Source organism: Mus caroli, chromosome 16, assembly GCF_900094665.2.
Source record: "Mus caroli chromosome 16, CAROLI_EIJ_v1.1, whole genome shotgun sequence".
NCBI classification, from domain to species: Eukaryota; Metazoa; Chordata; class Mammalia; order Rodentia; family Muridae; genus Mus; species Mus caroli.
In genome coordinates, this window is record NC_034585.1 from 74,114,757 (window position 1) to 74,138,287 (window position 23,531).

The 23,531-nt window shown below is 35.0% G+C and overlaps 1 protein-coding gene across 2 annotated transcripts in view; it reads right to left on the reverse strand.

Annotated features, from left to right (window-relative positions):
* Tmprss15 (transmembrane serine protease 15) overlaps window positions 1-23,531 on the reverse strand; it is a 116,553-nt gene that overhangs the window by 66,915 nt on the left and 26,107 nt on the right. For both annotated transcript variants that reach the window (XM_021185182.1, XM_021185181.1), the window contains 5 exons: window positions 20,553-20,684; window positions 15,560-15,668; window positions 11,971-12,077; window positions 2,016-2,156; window positions 1,092-1,241 (listed from right to left, as the gene is read on the reverse strand). In XM_021185182.1, coding sequence (XP_021040841.1) covers window positions 1,092-1,241; window positions 2,016-2,156; window positions 11,971-12,077; window positions 15,560-15,668; window positions 20,553-20,684 — 639 coding nt within the window. The remainder of the gene's footprint in view (window positions 1-1,091; window positions 1,242-2,015; window positions 2,157-11,970; window positions 12,078-15,559; window positions 15,669-20,552; window positions 20,685-23,531) is intronic.

The window sequence follows — 23,531 nt, forward strand, 5'->3', positions numbered from 1 at the left end:
CAGTGACATGACAGGTCATTTTAAAGAATGGATTTGTTTCTATATATGTCTCTACAAACACAGACATATGTATATATACATACACACACATACATATATGCATACACACATATACACATAAATATAAACATACATATACATATATACATACACACATACATATATGAACATATATACATACACACATACATACATGTACATACATACACATGTACACATGTATACACGAACATGCACACATAAACATACACACAAATACACATGCACATACAGATTTTCATTCTGTTGTGATTGTGATTTCTATTGACATTTACAGTACATATTTTTACTAAGTTTGCAACCCTTATTCACTGGGTTTATTAGTGTTACAAATTAGTTACTTCAAGTTTTTCAGTAGTATCTTACCAGGACAATTACTTACCCCTAATTTTCCCACACTTTCCTACTTACTTAAACTGTATTGTTTTCAGTGATGGCTTTTCTACATGGAGTCTAGCATCTCATTTACAGGAAGCTAACTTTCCATGCCACAGCTTTCTCTTGCAATAAATGCTCTCAAGTCACTCTTATGCATAGTTATCTGAAGACAGTCTGCATTTTTTTCCTGATAGAATTTTTACATTCACAAATTCGAAGTTATTTTTAAAAATAATACTATCTGAACCAATGAACAAGTTCATAACACTTATGGGTCTTGGACCAATATATTAAACTAGATTATATTTCTGTGTGCTTATGATGAACAACTGAAAAATGAAATTAAGGTAAAACAAACTAATGGTCAAAAAATTTAATTATTTTATCTGAGTCCACTTACTAATGAATCATTTCAAAGCTATGGTTATAAGCTAATTTCCTTATCTTTAATGAGCTTTCATTACTCTTACCATCACATCGGGGTAAAAAGGATAAAATAATATATTTTAAAACCCATTCACTTTTACTTAGATATTTGATTGCCTACATATATGTGTATATATATTAGTTTATAATAGAAACAATAACATATTTTTACTTAACATAGCTATATTTAAATATAATAGTACCGAATGCTTTTTCTGTTTTGCTTAATGAACAAATATAAATCACACCTGAACCATTCCCATATGTGTGGTCAAAACGTGGACCAGTGTAGCAAGGAAACGTGGTCGCTTGGATTCTTTCCCACTCATTATCATCATCAAGATCCTGGGTCCAGAAGCAAAATCCATCATCAAATGTACAGTTGATTTTCTCATAATCTGTGAATTAGAAAAAAAAAACTCTCAAATTTAGTATTTAACCTTAGCAATATATTACATAGAAAACATTCCAAGTATATAGCGCTTGTGATTGCTTGCAATAAATCAAGTTATTGTTTTTATTAATGTTAACTCTGATCCACTTTATTTATTTTAAGGTACCTATATGTCTCAAGCATGACAAATTATTGTACATTGGGCTTTAACTGTGCAAACTTATAGTTCTTCCTTCGTCCATGTTGATTGCACTGTTTACCCATATAAACTTTGTCCTGTCAGTTTCTCTGCCCTAAAACTAAGTTCGGTAGTTCAATCAAACCAACTTCTTGCTGAAATTTCTTGGGATTACTTTGTATTAATCTACTTTCACATGTAATGCTTACTGAATAAAAATTTTTCATTTAATTGTTACATTGAAGTGATTTTTCTTCTTTGTTTTTTCTTTTCTTTTTTATTGGCTATTTTATTTATTTACATTTCAAATATTGCCCCCCTTCCTGGGCTTCCCTCTGCAAATGCCCCTTCCTATTCCCTCCCCTTTGCCTATAAGAGGGTGTTTCCTCATGGTTTTTCTAAAGCTGATCATGCAATTCCTTTGAAAAATAACAGTAACTTTTAATTTGTCATTTGTTTCTCATTATCTAAGACAGTTAAGGGCTAGGAAAGAACTCACATAGTGAGAAAATTAGATTGTGTTGCTGATAAAGATACTACAGTAACCAGAGAGTCAGCCTAAACAGTGGAGTCAAAGACTAAACAGTAGAAAGTACTTACTGTTAAGTTCACTGTTGTTGAAAGTGCTGTATGTTGCATTAAAGCCAATGTAATCATATTCATCTGATTTTATCAGAAAGGTGACAGTAACTAGGTTGGAAAAAATTCGAATTGTTCCAGGATCAGTTTCCCAAAAAGAGCCTATAAAAGAAAATGTTTAGAAATTATTATAAGCATATTCTATAATTACACATAAAAGAAAAAGATGGAGTACTTTACATCCTACTCCTCTAACACAACAAAGTTGGGCAGTTAGAGGACTAAAGGATAACTTGTGTCCCATATCATAGCAATGAGAGATAGAGTAGCATCATAGTACCAAAGTAAATTGTGTAATTTTGTCCGGTTTATCCATATAACAATAGAATCTCAAACTAATAATAGATAATATAAAAATTGCTCCTACTGAATATATTGATTATATTATTATTCTGCCTTAACTCTGCTACCTTGGCAGTATTTTTTCTGCTTTTGATTCTCCAAAATTTGCTTGTAAAACAAAAGGAACTCCCATAATTTATAAAATTGTCATTATATGAAATGCTTTTACAACAGTGTGTAGCTTACCATGTGTATCATTAAAGGAACTAATATCTCAGGAGATTCAGAATTGAGTTCTATAGGAAAAAAGTCCAAATATTAAACGTGTAATGTTTAAGTATGCAGAAGCACACATTTTAGATGGGCCATCTGGATTGAGTATCAAATTCAGGCCTTTGAAAAGTGTCAAACTTCAGATGGAGGACACAGTGCTATTAATTTTCTTTCAAAGTGACACTTCATGAAATACTGAAAAAAATATGTACTTCTTCCAAATTAGTAGAATGTCACACTGACATGACAGTTTTCACAAACCCCAGTAGAAATATCATGAGCCATTTTTAAAGGTTCCCATCCATAATGTGTCTCTCAATCACCCTTTGCTCATGAAGGCTTGCATGGTCTATTTGACTCTTCCTAGCAGTGTATGTGGATTATCACCATCATGGGTCTCATATTGAAAATCTTGTGCACTGATTTAAGAGACATGAATACGCTAGAAGCTTGATGTTAGGCTATGTCTCCTTCTACCACTGTGTTCATTTGTGTATATTAAAATCCCACATAGAGTGGCTTCTGGGTGGATCAAATGAGAGCAGGGACCCCAGTGCATTATACAGTGTATCAGGCCCCCCATTTGCAAAGGTCAGGGATCGACTGTAAATAGTTCTAGAGTTTAGGTCATATGGCTCATGAACCTGCTTTTGATATACAAGCAGTCTCCCTGGGCAATGTATAGGATGTCTATATGTAGAGATTTCATGAAGCAATAATGATACTGGAAAAATTCTTTTGACCACATATCAAATCAGAACCACAGTGCCATATGGTACGCTCTGCACCGAAGAGGGATCCAGAGGGCTAAGTTTTTAAGGTTGAGATTCTGTAGACAGTGTTCAGTTTAGTCTCACTCATGTCTCTCTCCAGTTCTTTTTGTTCCTCTTTTCTCTAATGGACGAAAAGCAATGGTTATGATTTAATGTTTTGCGTGCCTTCCTCACTTGGACAGGTACTGAGCACATTTTAGTTTGTGATTGAGCACAAGGATTAAAATATGACTAAATAGCTATTTAATATTCCTACAATATATTATGATTTCTATAAAAATCACTTTATAATTTTAAAAGATGGATTTTTTCCTAATATTACATTATAACCAATAGCATAATTCTCAGCAAGATTTTTTTTCAAAATTTACACATATGTGGATATTAATTTACATAAAATTGCATAGGTATCATTGATCAACTAATAATTTGTTTTCTAACACCATTAACTCTAGGGAATAATGTTAGTGAAAAAAGAAGGCAAGGTGTTTAGAAAGAGGGCAAAGGACAGAAATGGCAGACATTCTAGAGAGTAGGTTTCAACAGGTGCTATAAAAGATATTTATATTCTTTTACTTAGACAAGAAAAATATTGGTATTACTGGAACATCAGTTTATAATAGAAAGACCTCAAAGATGACCAACGTGTTGCTTTGAGTGGCCACTGAGAATTGAGTATGGGGCTATGTGTTGATGACCTGGAGAAGTAACTATATACATCCTTAGAAAAATGTAGACATTTGAGTCAACACAATAGACAACTGGAATTATTTGATGTGGTAAATGATGGGAATAATCAAGAAAGAATTCCTAAATTTTCCAAGCACACTAATGAGGTGGTTTATTTTGTCAGCTTCAGACTGAAACAATTCTTTAAATTAGTGATGAACTTTTACATATAAATTATCACCGTCAAGAAAAGGAGTCAATGGCTACTTCTGAGTGTAGACTAAAGTGTGTCAATGAAAGCCCAAAGCTTATGGAAGCTGCTTTTTTGTGAACATACTTGCAACATGTTGTTTAATTATTTATGTGCTTTATGTTTGCTTTTATTACAATATAACAATACGTCATTTCAGGAAACTCTACAGTCTTGTTTGCAGCTCCTCGGGTATACCTATGCACACTTAAGCATAGTCTATATATGTATGTGATATCAAGCTACAGTATTGGGCATGCACTATGAACTGTTCTGTCTATGGGAATAGAATTTGCTAAGCCTTTAGAATAAAAAAAAAGATTTCAAAAACATAATATCAGGCTATGTATAGCCTTTAGAAACAAGTTTTCATGTGCTTTTTTATTTTTTATTTTATTATTATTAATTTTTTTGGCAAAGCATGCATTTGTTGCAAGGTTAGGAGACCCAAAACTATCTTCCCAGATGCATAGTTATTCAGGTGACTGAGGCAGGAGGATTGCAAGTTCAAGGCATGCTGATGGTACAAGGTAAATACAACTAGCCTGGGAAACTTTGTAAAACTCTTTCAAAAAAATTAACCAACAAAACTGAGGATATTGATCTAATAATGTCCTTTACCCAGCATATACAAAGTACTAGGGTAACCATAATATCTTAGAAAAATATTATTTTAGGCAGTAATAGAAAGGACTCCACTGCTCACAGGACATCCTATAATACTTAACATTGATATTTACTAAAGTCACTGAATTAAGATTATTAATGAGTATAACCTAAAGAGCAAGACTTTGACCTAATTCTGGCAATTATTTAGAAGCATTATGTAAATATTACTAATGAATAATCCTGTAAATTATATATTTTGACTACCTTAACAATGAAATAACAATTATTTTTGTAATATTGGATTATTTTATTTTCTTATAATTTCTTTAGATATTTTATCCAGGTTTAAGTAAGAAATTCATCAATTTTCCAAAATGATAAAATAATAATAGCATTTCAGCTATACATTTTAAATTAGAATTCAATGAAAGATATCTAGTGAACATCTCTCAAACAAAAGATGTAAAAACAGTTTTGAAAACATATGCTTATAAATTGAAATAGTTATTAGCTGTGATTTCATAAAAATGTACAGTGAAGATTATACTGCTGATATCCTGATTTTGTAGTGTATTATCATAGTATCAGAATATTAGGCTTTTAGTTTGTTTAAATAAACAAATCTTGAGTAACACTTGAAAGCTGTAGATTATAAAGAAGCAAGTACACCCAAGAGCAGTAGATGGCAGGAAAAAAATCAAACTCTGGGCTGAAATCAACCAAGTGGAAACAAAAAGAACTATACAAAGAATCAACCAAATGAGGATCTGGTTCTTTGAGAAAATCAACAAAATAGATAAACCCTTAGCTAGACTTACCAGAGGGCACAAGAGACAGTATCCAAATTAACAAAATCAGAAATGAAAGGGGAGACATAACAACAGAAACTGAGGAAATTAAAAAAAAATTATCAGATCCTATTACAAAAGACTGTACTCAACAAAACTGGAAAATCTGGATGAAAAGGACAATTTTCTAGGCAGATACCAAGTATCCAAGTTAAATCAGGATCAGATAAATGATCTAAACAGTCCCATAACCGCTAAAGAAATAGCAGCAGTCATTAAAAGTCTCCAATGAATAAAAGCCTAGGACCAGACAGTTTTAGTACAGAATTCTACCAGATCTTCAAAGAAGACCTAATAACAATTCTCTTCAAACTATTGCACAAAATAGAAACAAAAGGAACACTACCTAATTCATTCAATGAAGCCACAATTATGCTTATACCCAATCCACACAAAGACCCAACAAAGAAAGAGAACATCAGACCAATTTTCCTTATGAATATCGATGCAAAAATATGCAGTAAAATTCTTGCAAACTGAATCTAAGAACACATGAAATCATCCATCATAATCAAGTAGGCTTTACACCAGGAATGCAGGGATGGTTCAATATATGGAAATTCATCAACACAATGCATTATATAAACAAACTCAAAGGAAAAAAAACACATGATAATCTTACTACATGCTGAGAAAGCATTTGACCAAAACTCAACACCCATTCATGATAAAAGTCTTGGAAAGATCAGGCATTCAAGGCCCATACTGAAACATAGTTAAAGAAATATACAGCAAACCAGTAGCCAACACCAAACTAAATGGAGAGAAACTTGAAGCAATTCCACTAAAATTAAGTACTGGTCAAGGCTGACCAGTCTTTCCTACCTATTCAATAAAATACTTGAAGTCCTAGCCAGAGCAATTACACAGCAAAAGAATATCAAAGGGATACAAATTGGGAAGGAAGAAGTGAAAAATACCACTATTTATAGATTATATGACAGTATACTTAAGCGACTCCAAAAATCCCACAAGAGAACTCCTAAACCTGATAAACAACTTCAGCAAAGTGGCTGGATATAAAATTAACTCAAATAAATCAGTAGCCTTCCTCTACTCAAAGGATAAACAGGATGAGAAAGAAATTAAGGAAACAACACCCTTCACAATAGTCACAAATGATATAAAATACGTTGGTGGTGACTCTAACTAAGCAAGTGAAAGATCTGTATGATAAGAACTTCAAGTCTCTGAAGAAAGAAATTGAAGAATATTTCAGAAGATGGAAAGAACTCCCATGCTCATGAATTGGCAGGATTAATATAGTAAAAATGGCTATCCTGCAGAAAGCAATCTATAGATTTAATGCAATCCCCATCAAAATTTCAAATAAATTCTTCATAGTGTTAGAAAGAGCAATTTGAAAATTCATTTGGAATAACAAAAAACCCAGGATAGCAAATACTTTTCTTAACAAAAGAGCCTGTGGGGGAATCACTATGCCTGACCTCAAGCTGTATTACAGAGCAATAGTGATTAAAAACTGTATGGTATTGGTACAGGCAGGAAGATCAATGGAATAGAATTGAAGTCCCAGAAATGAATCCATACACACACATATGGTCACTTGATATTTGCCAAAAGAGCTAAAACCATCCACTGGAAAAAAGACAGCATTTTAAACAAATGGTGCTGGTTCAACTGGCAGTCATCATGTAGAAAAATGCAAATCAACCCACTCTCTCCTTGTACAAAGCTCAAGTCCAAGTGGATCAAGGACCTCCACATAAAACCAGATACACTGAAACTTATAGAGGAGAAAGTGGGGAAGAGCATTGAACACATGGACACAGGGGAAAATTTCCTGAACTGAACACCAATAACTGATGCTCTAAGATCAAGAATTGACAAATGGGACATCATAAAATTGCAAAGCTTCTATAAGGCAAAAAACACTGTCAATAGGACAAAATGGCAACCAACATATTCGGAAAAGATCTTTACCAATTCTACATCTGTCTGATAGAGGGCTAATATCCAATATATACAAAGAACTCCAGAAATTAGACCGCAGATAATCAAATAAAACTATTAAAAATGGGGTATGGAGATAAACAAAGAATTCTCAAATGAGAAAACTCCAATGGTCATGAAACCCCTAAAGAAATGTTGTTCAACATCTCTAGTCATCAGAAAAATGCAAATCAAAACAATCCTGAGATTCTAACTCATACCAGTCAGAATGACTAAGATCAAAAACTCAGGTGAGAGAAGATGCTGGTGAGGATGTGACGAAAGAGGAACACTCCTCCATTGTTGGTGAGATTGCAAGCTTGTACAACCTCTCTGGAAATCAGTCTGGTGGTTCCTTAGAAAATTGAACACAGTATTACCTGAGAACCCAGCTATACCACTATTCGGCATATATACAGATGATTCTCCAACATATAACAAGGACACATGCTCCACTACATTTATAATAGATAGAAGCTGGAAAGAACTCAACAGAGGAATGGATACAGAAAAGTGGTACATTTACACAATGGCTTACTAGTAAGCGATGAAAAACAATGATTTCATTAAGTTCTTAGGCAAATGGATGGAACTAGAAAATATCATCCTGAGGGAGGTAACCTAATCACAAAACACACATGCTATGCTGTCACTGATAAGTGGATATTAGCCCTAAGCTGGAAATACCCAAGATAAAATTCATAGACCACATGAAACTCAAGAAGAAGGAAAACCAAAGTGTGGGTGCTTTCGCCCTCCTTTAAAGTGATAACAAAATGCTAATGGGAGAAAATACTGAGGCAAAGTGTGGAGCAGAGACTGAAGTAAAGGCCATCCAGAGACTGCCCGACCTGGAGATCCATCCCATATAAAGTTCCCAAACCCAGATACTATTGTGGATGCCAAGAAGTGCATGCTGACAGGAGCCTGATATGGCTGTCTCCTGAAAGGCTCTGCCAGTGCCAGACAAATACAGAGGTGGATGCTCACAGCCAACCATTGGACTGAACATAAGGTCCCCAATGGAGGAGTTAAAGGACTGAAGGAGGTGAAGGATTTTGCAACCTCATAGGAAGAACAGCAATATCCACCAACCAGAATTCTCAGGGTCTAAACCACCAACCAAGGAGTACACATGGAGGAATCCATGGCTCCAGCTGCATATGTAGCAGAGAATGCCCTTGTTGGGCATCAATGGGAGGAGAGGCCCTTGGTCCCATGAAGGCTTGATGCTCCAGTGTAGGGGAATGGGAGGAAACGGAGGCAGGAGTGGGTGGGTGGATGGGGGTACACCCTCATAGAAGCAGGAGGTGGTTTAGTGGGATAAGGGTTTTCTGGGGGGGGGGGGAGAGGATTGGGAAAAGGATATCATTTGAAATGTAAATAGTAAAATATCCAATAAAGAAAACAAACAAAGAAATCTGAGATTTTATAATTCTGTATATATGGTAAATATTAGCAGCATTGTTGGTGTTAAAAGTGAGTGTTTTCATTTTAAATGACATCATTTTTTCTTTTAAGATTGATATAGCTTTAATTTGAAACATTTGTGTATTATTATTATTATTATTGTATTATTGACATCAGCATACCTAACTATTTCAAAGTTTGCTCATTGTTTAATTGAAATACATTTTAAAATAATAGTTAAGCGTTAAAGAAGATGAAAACTGTGCATCTATAGAAAAATATGTTTGTTTGTTTGTTTGTTTGTTTTGAGACAGGGTTTCTCTGAGTAGCACTGGCTGTCCTGGAACTCACTCTGTAGACCAGGCTGGCCTCGAATTTAGAAATCTGCCTGCCTCAGCCTCCCAAGTGCTGGGATTAAAGGCATGTGCCAACACGCCCGGCAGAAAATGTATTTTATCATCAGCATGATATATTTTTCTATAGTTTATACCAATTGGAATGCATTTATTGAGAAGACTGAAACACTGATTTATACACTGTTAGTGGCGATTCTAGCAAATATATACTGATGACATATTGGACTTTCTTGATACTTAATTGGGTCACCATATTTAACCATCTGTGTTTTTTCTATCTTTATTTTGAAAACTGCAGTCTTAAGCTACAGAAAGAGCCTATCAGCTGATCGTTGTATTTGATGAAGTGAAATGTGAGCATGTGATCTCAGGTGTTGTAGGCATTCTCATTATGATGGCTGGCTTGGGCTTTAAGAACAAACACAGAGTGCAACTTCACAATATTTAAAGGTCAAAAGCTACTAGATGACTTCTGCCTCTAACCCTCTCTGAACTTAGATTGCTCCCCTTTATGTGACTATATTCTTTAGTAACATGCATTTTTCAAGCTTATTGACAATGTTAAATTAGAAAGTTTATACAGCTAATATCCACTTATCATTATGCATATCTAATGACTTCTTTTGTGATTGGGTTACCTCACTAAGGATGATATCCTCCAGATATATCCACTTGTCTAGGAATTTCATAAATCCATTGCTTTTAATAGATGAGTAGTATTCTATTGTGTAAATGTACCACATTTTCTGTATCCATTCTTCTGTTAAGGGACATCTGGTTTTTTTCCAGCTTCTGGCTATTATAAATAAGGCTGCTATGAACATAGTGGAGCATGTGTTCTTATTACCAGTTGGCACTTCTTCTGGGTATATGCCCAGGAGAGGAATTGCTGGGTCTTCTGGTAGTATTATGTCCAATTTTCTGAGGAACCTCCACACTGACTTCCAGAGTGGTTGTATATTAGCCCAGAAACATAGAACACCCAAGATACAATTTCGAAACACAAGAAAATCAAGAAGAGGGAAGACCAAAGGGTGAATACTTCATTCCTCCTTAGAATAGGGAACAAAAGACTCATGAAAGGACTTACAGTGACAAAGTGTGGAGCTAAGACGAAAGGATGGACTATCCAGAGACTACCCCACCCAGGGATCCATCCCATAATCAGCCACCAAACCCAGACACTATTGCATATGCCAGCAAGATTTTGCTGAAGGGACCCTGTTAAAGCTGTCTCGTATGAGGCTATGCCAGTGCCTGGCAAATACAGAAGTGGATGCTCACAGTCATCTATAAGATGGAACACAGGGCCCCCAATGGAGAAGCTAGAGAACAATATGAACTAATCAGTACCCCCAGAGCTCATATCTCTAGCTGCATATGAAGCAGAAGATGACCTAGACGGCCATTACAGGGAAAAGAGGCCCCTTTGTATTGCAAACTTTATATGCCCCAGTACAGGGGAATGCCAGGACCAAAAAACGGGAGTGGGTGGGTAGGGGAACAGGGTGGAAGGAGGGTATATGGAACTTTTGGGATAGCATTTGAAATGTATATAAAGAAAATATCTAATAATAAATAAATAAAATAAAAAAGGAAAGTTTATACAGATTATCTAATGCAATAGTAGATCAATAATATGCTTCAATATATGTATCTTTGGGATATGCTTAGGTACACATCATTAAGAAATCAACCAAAACCATTTAAGTATTTCAGAATCATTTTCATCATTCATATAAATCAAAAGTAAAATCATTATGCTGACTACCAGGAATTATTAGAAACTCTTTCTTCTCTATTTTCCCTCAATTATGAGGAAAGCTGGCTACTATATATATTTTGCATCCAGCTACTATATATATTTAATTTCCATATGGAATTTTCCCTCTATTTTCACTCTATGTGATAACAGGGGTTTGCAATTTAGACCAAGAGAAACGAAGTTCATAGGTCTGGTGTAGACCACGAGTTGATTTCCTACTTTTTCAGGACTCTATCTCTGCTTCTGCTCTAATGACAAATTGTTCTGACACAATGACATCATTTACACATCTTTGTTACTGAGATCCCTCCTACGGAAGGTCCTATGCCACTCATTTTATTATTATTATTATTATTATTATTATTTTTAATTTCAAGAAAAACTGAGGACATGCTTGAAAATATGATAAGAGATTCTGAGTTTGTAACCTGCTTAGTATTGTGAATAAAGAGAATGTAATATTTAGGGACAGGGCATCAACATTTAAAGAACAAATAACATATTTACAGATACACTAATTTACATGACTTTTTAAAATCTACTTTTACTCCAAGAAGACAAGGTACAGCATTCATGTCCTAATTTTGACAGGGAAGGACATATTTCTTTTAGTAAACTAAATATCAAGTTAATATTCTCATCAAACAATCAAAGAGAAACATTACCACTCACGAAGCTGCCCATTTATTTTAATTCTGATAATCAATTCCTCATTTGTTTTAACTTACCTCTTAAAATTTTGCTAGGTCCTATACCTTCATAGATATCTAACACATCTGTATAATGTGGAATAAAAGATCCAAAGTTCATTCTAATGGAAAGTCCTTGGTTTACACTAAATTAAAAAAAGATAAAAGTTCTTCAGTTGTGATAAATCTCAATGATTCTGCAATTTGTATTTTCGATTCTTGTGATACAAAACAGATTGGATAAGCCATCCTACTAATTTAACCACAAAATACACTCTTGTTGACTACTATCAGAACATACACACTTAGGACTTTTTCATCTAGCACAGCTGAAATTCAGCATCTAGGAAACAAATTCCTTCCAATGTTCTGCCCCTTTCAGACCAGTAACATTATTCTAGGACTTTAGCCATTTTAAGTAAGTCATTTAATTGGAATTAAGCAGGATTTTTCTTGCATGGTTCCCTTATTTCTAGCATATCTCATATTTAACTCTCAAGTTGCAATCATGAAGAAGTGATGGGCAACCATTTTCTATGCTGAATAAAGATGTTCTACAATATTTGCATTCCACATACAGACCATTGTGGGAACTGCTGATATGTTCAGGAAATTACAGTGTCTCTTGAGATCCTGATTCTAACGTTTTGTATTAATAATCTGAACTGGATCACAGGTTAAAAAATAAACTCTACAGTATTTCTATACCAGAGGCACCACTCACCACATTATAGTTCTACTACTAATAAACAAAAGTTCCCATTTCCCCCTTTATGCTAACACTTATTTTGTTATTTTATACAGAGGTCTTACCATCTGCTTTTGGTAAATGCTCTTAGTGGTGGTCATTTTTTTTACTTGGAACATTTAAATTTTGTCATATACTTGTCCATTTCTATCTCATTGGGTTGATGTTTAATTAACCCTTTTATCCACTTTCTTTTGGTAAATGTCATGAAGACACACATTAATGCAATTGAAAACCCTTTTATGTGTATGGATGTTTTGCCTGCGTACTCACCTGTGAGCCTAGTGCCTGGGAACTGGAGTTACAGATGGTTGTAAGGTGCCTTGTCCATTCTGGGACCCAGACCCAGGTTTGTGGAAGGAATAGAAAATGTGCTTAACTGCCCCAGCCTTTTTCACTTTTATTCAGATTGTTATTATTTTCTAAGGTGTTACTGTAGAAATTCTTTATGATTTTAGATGTTTATTCACTAGAATTGTAGATTATTAGAAAAGAATTTATCTGTGTTTCTACAATTTTAATGTTTCCTTTGCTTTTTGGAAGTTGTTAATTTGAAGGTGATTTTTATTTACCCATTTGCTAGCATTGCTTGTGCTATGTCATACCTAAGAAATTATTGTCAAGAGCAGTGACAATACATGTCTACATGTCTATTCTATTTTATCTGTTTTCTTTTCATTATTTGTGAAAAATAATGTTTTTACTTATGTAAAATTACCATTAGTATTTTGTTACTGATGACATAGAATCTGCAAACAGTGAACATTTAAACAATTCTGATTCCTAATTTATGTGGATTATGTTGCCTATAATCTTATTATATTAGTGATAATATTAGATACATATTTGCTGTCTTGTTTATCAGAAATTTGTGATTCAAAGTCCAACTTGTTGACTAATTCTTGTATTCTCTAATATTTATATACATTCTTCCATGGTCACAAATTGAACACTGTCAGGATAACTTTCAGTAATAGTTCATAGCAGAAAGCAGATGGGTGGATTGCAAATGTTTAGCTTAATGGGGTTATTATGTTGCAGTAATAAATTTAGAAGGCTGCAAAAGTATGTGTATATGGCTCAGTATATGGATATGGCTCACTATGTGGATATGGCTCAGTATGTGGATATAGCTCAGCATGTCGATATGGCTCAGTATGTGGATATGGATATTTGCTCAGATTTGCTTGTTCACTGCAGGAATATGATATGGGCAAATATGGAGTTGGCATACAGGAGCCCAGCCCAGACTAAGAGGAGGAGAGAGGCAAGGCTGATGGTTGTAGCTGCATAGTTAATTTAGGGGCTGCTAGGGCAGTTCAGAGAAATGTTGAGTTAACCTATCTATAGTAAGACCAATGGGGAAGGTGGAGCCCATACTGAAGAAGACAAATATTTAAAAAATATTTAAAAGATGGAAAAAAGAAAAATAAAAAGAAAGGAAAGAAAGGAAGAAAGAAAGAAAGATAAGGAAAAAGAAAAATCTGATCTTTTAGTTAAACCCTTGGTGTCTGAAGACAAGACATAGTGAATTCTTCATCTGATGTGGGTTTGACATTATAATTCACATGAACATAAGAGAAGCATGCTTAGAGCTGTTTGCTCATTGACCTCTGCCTTTTGGAGGAAGAACCAGGGAACAGAGGAGAAGAACAATCCCATTTGGTTCTTTGCTACATTTTGGACCAGAAGCTCTAACTCACAGTAAAGAGAAACACAGGTACATCTACGAGATGGGGAATAACCCTTCTTCTATTTTAAACCTCTCATTAGTTATCCAATGCAGGGTGGTAAGCCTTTGTACAGCAACACAAACAACAAAAATAAACTCAGTTTTATTCTGTGACAATAATGATCATAGAAAAATTGGCGTCCATTTGAGATGTCATGAGTGAGGACATGGGAGGAATAGGATGGAGAAAAAGGGAGAGTGATGTAATTATATTTTAATTAAAATAACTTCAAAAATACACGAAATAATTTTAAATATATTAAAATAATGAAAGAAATAGTGAAGCATTTTTTTCCTGTGGAAATATGGTTAATAGAAACTAGAGTCCTATGCTATAGTATTCGGGCATTTTTGTTTGCTTCTGAATGTTTTAAAGGAAATATATACTTTTCCAAATGCAATATTCACACATTGCATATTTTTCTCTTAACTAACCATGCCAAAGGACACTTGATATATGCTAAAGAGGTTTTGCCCATTATTGTATTATATAATGACTTTGATCCCATAGTTATAGATTCTGAACAAAATAGATGTGTGAATTTGAGGTGAAAGAGATTTGTTCACATTTATGGGAACATGGCGAATCTGATGAATGGAGAAATAATAATAGAGGACCCATCTCTTCTGTCCACATTATGGAACACTGGCAAGATGCTAAGTTCAGTTATACATTTCAAAGTGGTTAAACTTACTGTTCCTAGTATTTTACTGGCACATTGAAAATTTTATCTCTATTTAATCTGTCCTCTAAATTTGAATAAAATTCACTGTATTTACTCATACTTTGATACATGGGGTTGGGGGGGGCATGCTATTTGGTAAATTCATCTCTAAATATAGCAAATGCTTTTAAAAGGAGAAATATTAAATGGTTTATTTGACTAACTAAATGCAGTCGGAGCATGATGTCTAAAATCTGTTCTGAGGCAATAGTTTAGATCCCAGTATCCCACTGCCATTTCTCAGACACATAGCTTTTCTTGGTACAGAGTAGTTTTTAAGGTTAAGCTTGAAAGAGAAACTTGAGACAGTCAATTGTTTGTTAATGGAAACTATAATTATTTTAAACATACTATAGAAAGGGAAAAACTGTAATGTTAGCAGATTTTCAGACCCAAGAGCGGGTCATGATGATGATCTCTTACCGGATGATCCATCGGCAAACAACACCTGATTCATCTGGCCTTGGATAATGATCAGCTTGGAAAACCCCAGAATCTCCAGTCAACAAAAATCTTCCATCACAAGCTGTGGCTGTGTGAATAGGTCAGGTAATGTTAGCTCTATGTAGTCTTTGAATTCAAGGGATTAATTAATCCACCCAATTGTTCATAAATAATAGTCACAGCAGGCCTTCTTTTTCTAGAGGCTTCTATCTGCATTTCCCCGTGACAATGTACACCAAACAAGCAAAAGTAAATTAAAAATTTCCATCTTTTGCAAAGTTCTTGACAAGTCATGTCAGTATTAGCATGAAAAGAAGAGACGGTGAAATAAAAAGACGAGGAAACAGAACACTTTAAATATTTTCCATCGCAGTTTACTATGCTGATTGATGAAACTGAGCTGTCCTTCAGATTTGTTTTTGACATAGCTCTAGAGTAAAGGAATCATCAGGGTCATGCTGTATGATTTAATGTGTAATTTTACACAAGATTGAGATTAGTCTGTGTTTGTTGAAGCCCTTGGCTGGTCGTCCAGGAACACGTGACTCTCTGTACATCCTCAGATATCCTGCAGTCAAGGAGTCATGGGGATGAGTTGCTTAATCAGCTATTTCTAGAACTAACTTGTGTTTGTTTCCAAATATCTTCTTGCCCATGAACAGTTTATGAAAGAGCCAATTAAGAGAGAAACAGCCACGAATCTGGCACCTCTAATCATCAGGTAAATATCTGTGACTTAATTAAGAGGGCTATTGTCATCTTAAGTGGCTAGGGTTTTGTGTCATGGTATCTAGCCTGTCTAGTTTTCTATGAATCTTCACATTTTTATTGCCAGTAAATAATCTGTATTTTAGTCTGATATAAATGGACTCTGCTAGTTCCTAAAATAAACAAAAGTACACAATATCCCGAAGGCATTTAAAATTACAACAGCATTAAACAGTTTGCAATAATAATGGTCAAGATACCAAAAATATTATGTCAAAAAAAAAGAAAAAAGAAAACATAAACCCTGAGTAGGTTTATTATTTTTTACAGGATGTCTTTGAAAAAAGCAGTTTTAACTGAACTCTCAATATGTATTCACTGATAAGTGGATATTAGCCCAAAACTTAGGATACCCAAGATATAAGATACAATTTGCTAAACGCATGAAACTCAAGAAGAATGAAGACCAAAGTGTGGACACTGTGCCCCTTCTTAGAATTGGGAACAAAACACCCAGGGAAGGAGTTACAGAGACAAAGTTCGTAGCTGTGATGAAAGGATGGACCATTTAGAGACTGCCATATCCAGGGATCCATCCCATAAGCAGCTTCTAAACGCTGATACCATTGCATACACTAGCAAGATTTTGCTGAAAGGACCCAAATATAGCTGTCTCTTGTGAGACGATGCCGGGGCCTAGCAAACACAGGAGTGGATGTTCACAGTCAGCTATTGGATATATCACAGGGCTGCCAATGGAGAAGCTAGAGAAAGTACCCAAGGAGCTAAAGGGATCTGCAACCCTATTGTTGGAACAACATGATGTACTAACCAGAACCCCGGAGCTCTTGTCTCTAGCTGCATATGTATCAAAAGATGGCCTAGTCGGCCATCAATGGAAAGAGAGGCCCATTGGACTTGCAAACTTTATATGCCCCAATATAGGGGAATGCCAGGGCCAAAAGAATGGGAATGGGTGGGTAGGGAAGTGGGGGGCGCTATGGGGGACTTTTGGGATAGCATTGGAAATGTAATTGAGGAAAATATGTAATAAAAATATTAAAAATTTAAAAAAAAAAAAAAGAAAAAAGCAGTTTTACACAATGAAGCAAGATAGGTCCTCAGGATTTAAAAAGAATTACAAATACATCTCAACTATGAATGAAAACAGTGTTTAGAATTGTGATTCTGTGACCTTCTGAGAGCCTCCTAAATGAACACTACAACAAATTCTGAGTGGGACGTAAGTCAGTCTGCAAATGACAGCAGCCACCCTGTTAGCCAGATATGTTGCCTGCATTCGGGAAATAGTCTCAGTGGCTTGAGCTTGGGGCTGGCCAACGCGCTCCCTCTGCTGGCTCACTATTTACCAGTTCTGTCTTCCCGTGTTGATTTCTGTAGGTTAGAGGAATTAAACATGATTTATTCAGACACAGCAAACAATACTGTGTGCACGCGTACGAGCGTGCAAGTTATAAGAACACTTGCCAACTTTGAAACAGCCCAGTACCTTGGCCTAAGAGCTGCTATTCAGCGTAGGTTTCTCCACACAGGTCAGCTAAAAAGTAAACTTTCTTGCTGATCCAATACTAAGCAGAAGATGAACACAATTTAAAGAAATCTTATTTTAGCTACAATCAGCTATAAGTTGTATAAACCTAAATAACCGTAGACTAAATACAGAAACTCGTTACAGAAGCAGTCATTAATATGACTCTATTAATAACACAACTAGAATCAGAAACTGCAGCTGGGGTAAAAATCAATAAATAAGCAAGAGAGCAAAGGTCAGTGTTTCACAGAGAAAACGCTTAAATTAGCTTATACATTCTTTTCTCTGAGTATGGATTGATGCATTGGGGCTTTGGGATGCTGTCCTGCTGCTAAACATTGGAGCTGGTGCTGAAGGGCTGTCTAGGGCTCGGGGCTCACCACCACCGCTGATTAAAATGAATAAGACCACCTGTGCTCTGAAACACCTGCTGCTGAAGATAGTTCGTTTGATTGATTTTTCTGCTACCTTGTCTAAACAATGATTTGAAACTATTTTTCAGAAATGAATGCAATGCTAAATTTATAGTACATACAGGGGAACAGAGATTATAAGCACACAAAACTCAGGAGTCATTTGACAGCTGGATGACCGTAAGCTTTAATAAATATAAAGCCACCGAAAAAAATTCATGTGTTTAAAGCAAAGGTAGACATTTAATTTAGATACTGAGACTCATCTTGTGACTTAGAAAAATAATTTATGCCAGGCGTGGTGGCGCACGCCTTTAATCCCAGCACTCGGGAGGCAGAGGCAAGCGGATTTCTGAGTTCGAGGCCAGCCTGGTCTACAAAGTGAGTTCCAGGACAGCCAAGGCTACANAGANAAACCCTGTCNCGAAAAACCAAAAAAAAAAAAAAAAAAAGAAAAATAATTTATTACTTTAAACCTTATTTGGAGTCAATTTATCATCCTTCTATTATTAATCATATGATTATTATTTTTTTTTGCTATGAGTTGTTATCAACTTATTTTGAAAGAGAAAAAGAATTCAGTAAATAAGCAAATTTGGTTAGGACCAAAGAGTAAGTGAGACACATTTTCAAATTATTTGATTTGCCTAGTGTTGTTATATCACTTCCTATATTTAAGGTTGTGGATCATTTGTACATAGGTTTAAAGCTATATATCTAATTTTGATATGGATGATTGTTTTTGAACAGAAATCAGCATTGCCAATGTTTCTTCTTGATGTCACACTTGGATCATGTTATCTGGGAAAAGGTTTTGGAAAATGCCAGGAATAAATACATGCAACAATCGCCATCCTCTTGTATGATAACATAGTTATATAAAATAGATTTAAAATATTCCATAGATTGCACTTTTTACCCCAATACATGACAACTGCATTTCAAAGTACGTAGTTCAATTCTGTGTGTTTGGAATTTATCCAAGAACACTTGATTTGGGAATTTTCAGTGAAAAAAAATTTTAAGTGCTGTTTTGAGTTGTTGTTGGATAACAGACCCAGGACCTGTCTTAGGAAGCATGGACCTAGTGGATAGGTGATTTTTCTAAATTAGTTCCTTATTCAAAACTTTATCTTTAACTAATGTCAAAGAATATGAGAACACAGTTGTCACAGACAAGGAAATTACAGACTTAGCACACCCAGGAGCTGTGTTCACAATCAACTTTATGAGGGTTGATGATATTCCACAGTGGGTCTGCTACCCCAGCACCCAGGAGCCTTTGTCAGGGGCATCCTAACAGTGAGCTCAAAGTCAGAGAGTCTCTCAAAAAGGCAGAAATAAAAAAGGTGATTATGCATCACACCAAATCAAGCTTCATTCAGGATTCTCATTAAGTTTCAAAAACTTCAGTTATATGTTAGCCTTAAGTTAATGGTTCTTTTCATTGTTCACAATCTGAATTCATACTTACATGGTGATAGATTTGCACGTGGAAGAGCATTATTTGACTAGATTCTTACTGGTCAGCTTTGGTAAATGCAACCAAACTAAGGTGAACTATCAATCAGAGAGAGATTCCATTTAGATTATCTACATTAGTGTTTGGTGTAGTGAATGTGTTATTTAAGTGTTTACTAATGATGCAATTAAAATAAGAGCAGACAGAACACAGAACAAAACAGCGGTTTTTGTTCAGAAGCCCTTAGGTTGTTACAACTGTATTATTTATAGAGCGGCAAGATGGAAATTAGAAGCAATGAAGAACAGTGGATAATGCTCACTGATTTGTTTCCATCAGAAAGGGGTAAGGGCAGTGATATTATATGAATGTGAAAATATTATGAAAACATATTATTAGTGCTTGGACCTAACAATCAGAGTGTTTAAGACAAAGTGAGATGAAGAAAAGTGACATTCCCCGCTTACCTGAATGATGTACCCCTGTTCATAGAATTCCCCACAGTGTTCTTAAATGGGATTGGGTAAAATTAATTGCACCAAGTATTATGCAATTAAGTTTAAAAATAATATATACATATATATATATATATTTTTAGGTTCTGTATTGTTATGCATATGGTTATTGAAAAATCACTGGTTTCAGCTATGAGATGTAATACATGTGCAGGAGTTTGTGTATGTGTGTGCTTGCACATGTGTTTTGCAGTGTGTTTGCTTGCAAGTGTGTTCTGCAGTGTGTGTGTGTGTGTGTGTGTGTGTGTGTGTGTGTGTGTGTGTGTTGTCAGGGAGGAGAAAAGATGAAGAAGGGTGAAAGGCAGGGAGTTGCCCACCTTACCACATAGCCCAGTGTCTTCATCTGAACCATCTGGACAGTTCACTTCTCCATCACAAAACAAATCAGTTGCTACACAGTTCCAAGCATGAGCACAGGGCCGTGAACCAGGCTGGCACTCTATTGAGACATGGCCTTAAAAACAGATTCAGATCGTAAGATTTAGGACAATAAATTTCTGATTGGTTTAGTTACACACAATGTACACAATGGCTGAATGTTTCTTTTGTGTTTTTTGCCAGTTTAGACTCTTAATGGATTGATGTAATTCATTTTGCAAAAAGAAATATTTATTTCCTTGGGTGAATCAGTCATTCCTAAAAGTTTAAAGCACTTTAAATTCTATTAAAATATATATGTTTTACTAATGTTAAATGTGAATGTTGATGCTGCTCATCTTATTTCTGTAAACGTATAGTTTAATCACTTAGCCTCTTGGTAATTTGAGTGAGACTGACCCTCTACCCCTGTAAGAGCATATATTTGAATACTTCATCTTCAGTTGTTGGAACTCCATAGAAAGAATTAGAAGTTGTGACACTGTTGAAGAGAATGTGTCCTAAGGGACCAGCTTTGACATTTCTTTTTTGTTGTTGTTTGAAACATGATATCTACATCTATTCTTTGATCGTTTTTACATGTACACAATACAATATTTTGATTATGATCACTGTTTCATAAGAATACTTGTCCCATATCTCTTTCAAAAAAACAGAGTCTGTGTTTTATTTTAGGAAGCAAATATTCATTGTCTTTTGCAAGTATATTATTTATTTTTAAAAGTTATGACCTTTAAAATCTATGTATCAAACATATGTTAATTCTGCCTTCACTTTGGTCCACATGGTAAATATTAGCTGTTTTTTTTTTTCTTTGTACACAATGCCATAGTATACAAGGTAACATACAAAAGCTATTCCCAGTTAGCACTCTCTGCCTCTCTCTGTGTCCCATATTTTAAGAGCAGGATGCAAGCTCTCAGCCACTACCCCAGTGCTATGGGTGCCATGAAGATCTGCCTTGGTCATGATGTCATATCACAGCAATAGAAAAGTATGTAATTCCCTAAATTTATACCTTGAACAAGGTTGAGTTATTTGAGATAATACATTGGAATTATCATGCCATGTAGTAGAAACTTCATGTACTCACAACACTATTATTTGAAAACACTGGATTTCATAAAGTTTATACATTATGCATAGGAAAATGTATCAAAGAAAGACATTTTGATAAGATAAAATGTCTATTTGCAAGTGTACTATGTAATAAAATTGGAGAAACCCTTTGACTCTTTCTGTTCCATAACCCTCTTCTTTTTGTCCCAGCCATTCTTTAGGGCATCCAATACAAACACATCCCTCCAGGGTGCTAGATCATACCCTGTCTGCCCAGGAGGGTCCATTGTCTAGCTCTCAGTCTGTTTATCCTTTAGCTGCCTGGCTTCCATGGGTATGGTATAGAGACATTCCAGGATACAGATACTTCTAGAAATTCACTTTGAAATTTTAAGTTCAATCCTAAGAATAAGACATATTCTTATATGCCTATAAGATAATATGTATTGTGTTTTTCAGAACAATGTGGAAATGTGAACATTCCAGTTTGCGATTAGAGTACCAGTGATACTTTAAAGGGTTTTGAAAAATTTAACTCTAACATTTTGTTTTATTTTTTTCTAACTTTTACCAATACTTTTACTCTTTATTTATTCTTTGAAATTATCATACATGTATGTAATATACTTTGATCATTTGTCTTGCCAATTCCCTTCTAGCTCTACCTAGACTCCCACACCACATCTTCTTTCTAACCTCATGTCTTTTGCTTTCCCCCCAGTGAGTAATATTATTGCTTCTGGTATGTGCGATGAGTAGAGACATCCACTGGTGTTCCTAACATGAAAAGAAACACTGTACTGCCATCTGCTGGGGCATAAAACTATAAAATGAATTCTGAGAGCTCGTATGCTCTATAAAATCAATATTTGTATTAATATACCAAGCTAAACCTTGCTTGAGTCCATTTATAGATAGAGTTGGTGACTATATAAACACCTAAACTAGACCTTTAAAAATGGTTCCGATTAAAATAAACATATATCATTGAGAGACAAATAGAAAGGTTAATGTCCAAAACATAGTATAAATATCAGTGATATTCTCAAATGGGAGAATATTCTCATTTAATACAATAAAAATGGAAATAATATTTATTAAACCCAAGTCACATAATACTTAGAATTTAATACTACTTATCAAGCAAGTAATTTAATTGCTATATTCCTATGTTCCAAATCTCAAAAGACATAACATTTGATAGTATGTTAAATAAATAGGTGCTAATAAAGCACTTACTAAAATGGATACATTGTTTTACTAGAGGCCTGTAAGATTATATGTTTCAGTGCTTGGAAGACTAGATTAGGGGCCATAACTAGAAAGAAAAGTAATTTTGTCTCTCTTGATGTTACCTATAGATCTTTGCTTCCTGAAGTTCAACTTGTCTCTATTATCTGTTGACTCTCAAAATCTCACTGGTGCTCAGTACCCTTTGATTCCTGTGATGACTGGTTTTATGTCAACTTTATTTAGTCTGGAATAATTTGAAAAGATAATGTCCCCCAGGAGATTGGCCTATGAACAAGCCTGTGGTGCATTCTATTAATCAGTGATCATTTAGGGAGGACTCAGTCCATTGTGGGTGGTGCCACCCCTGGGAAGGGGGCCCTGGAGTATATAAGTATATAAAAAGCCAGCTGAGCAGCCTTGGGGCAGCAAACCAGTAAGCAGTATTTATGCGTTAGCTCCTGCCTCCAGATTCAGGCTCTGTTGACTTCCCTTAGTGCTAGACTATGATGTGGAACTGTAAGCTGAAATAAACTCTTTTCTTTTCTTTTCTTTTCTTTTCTTTTCTTTTCTTTTCTTTTCTTTTCTTTTCTTTTCTTTTTTCTTTTTTTCTCTTCCCTTCCCTTCCCTTCCC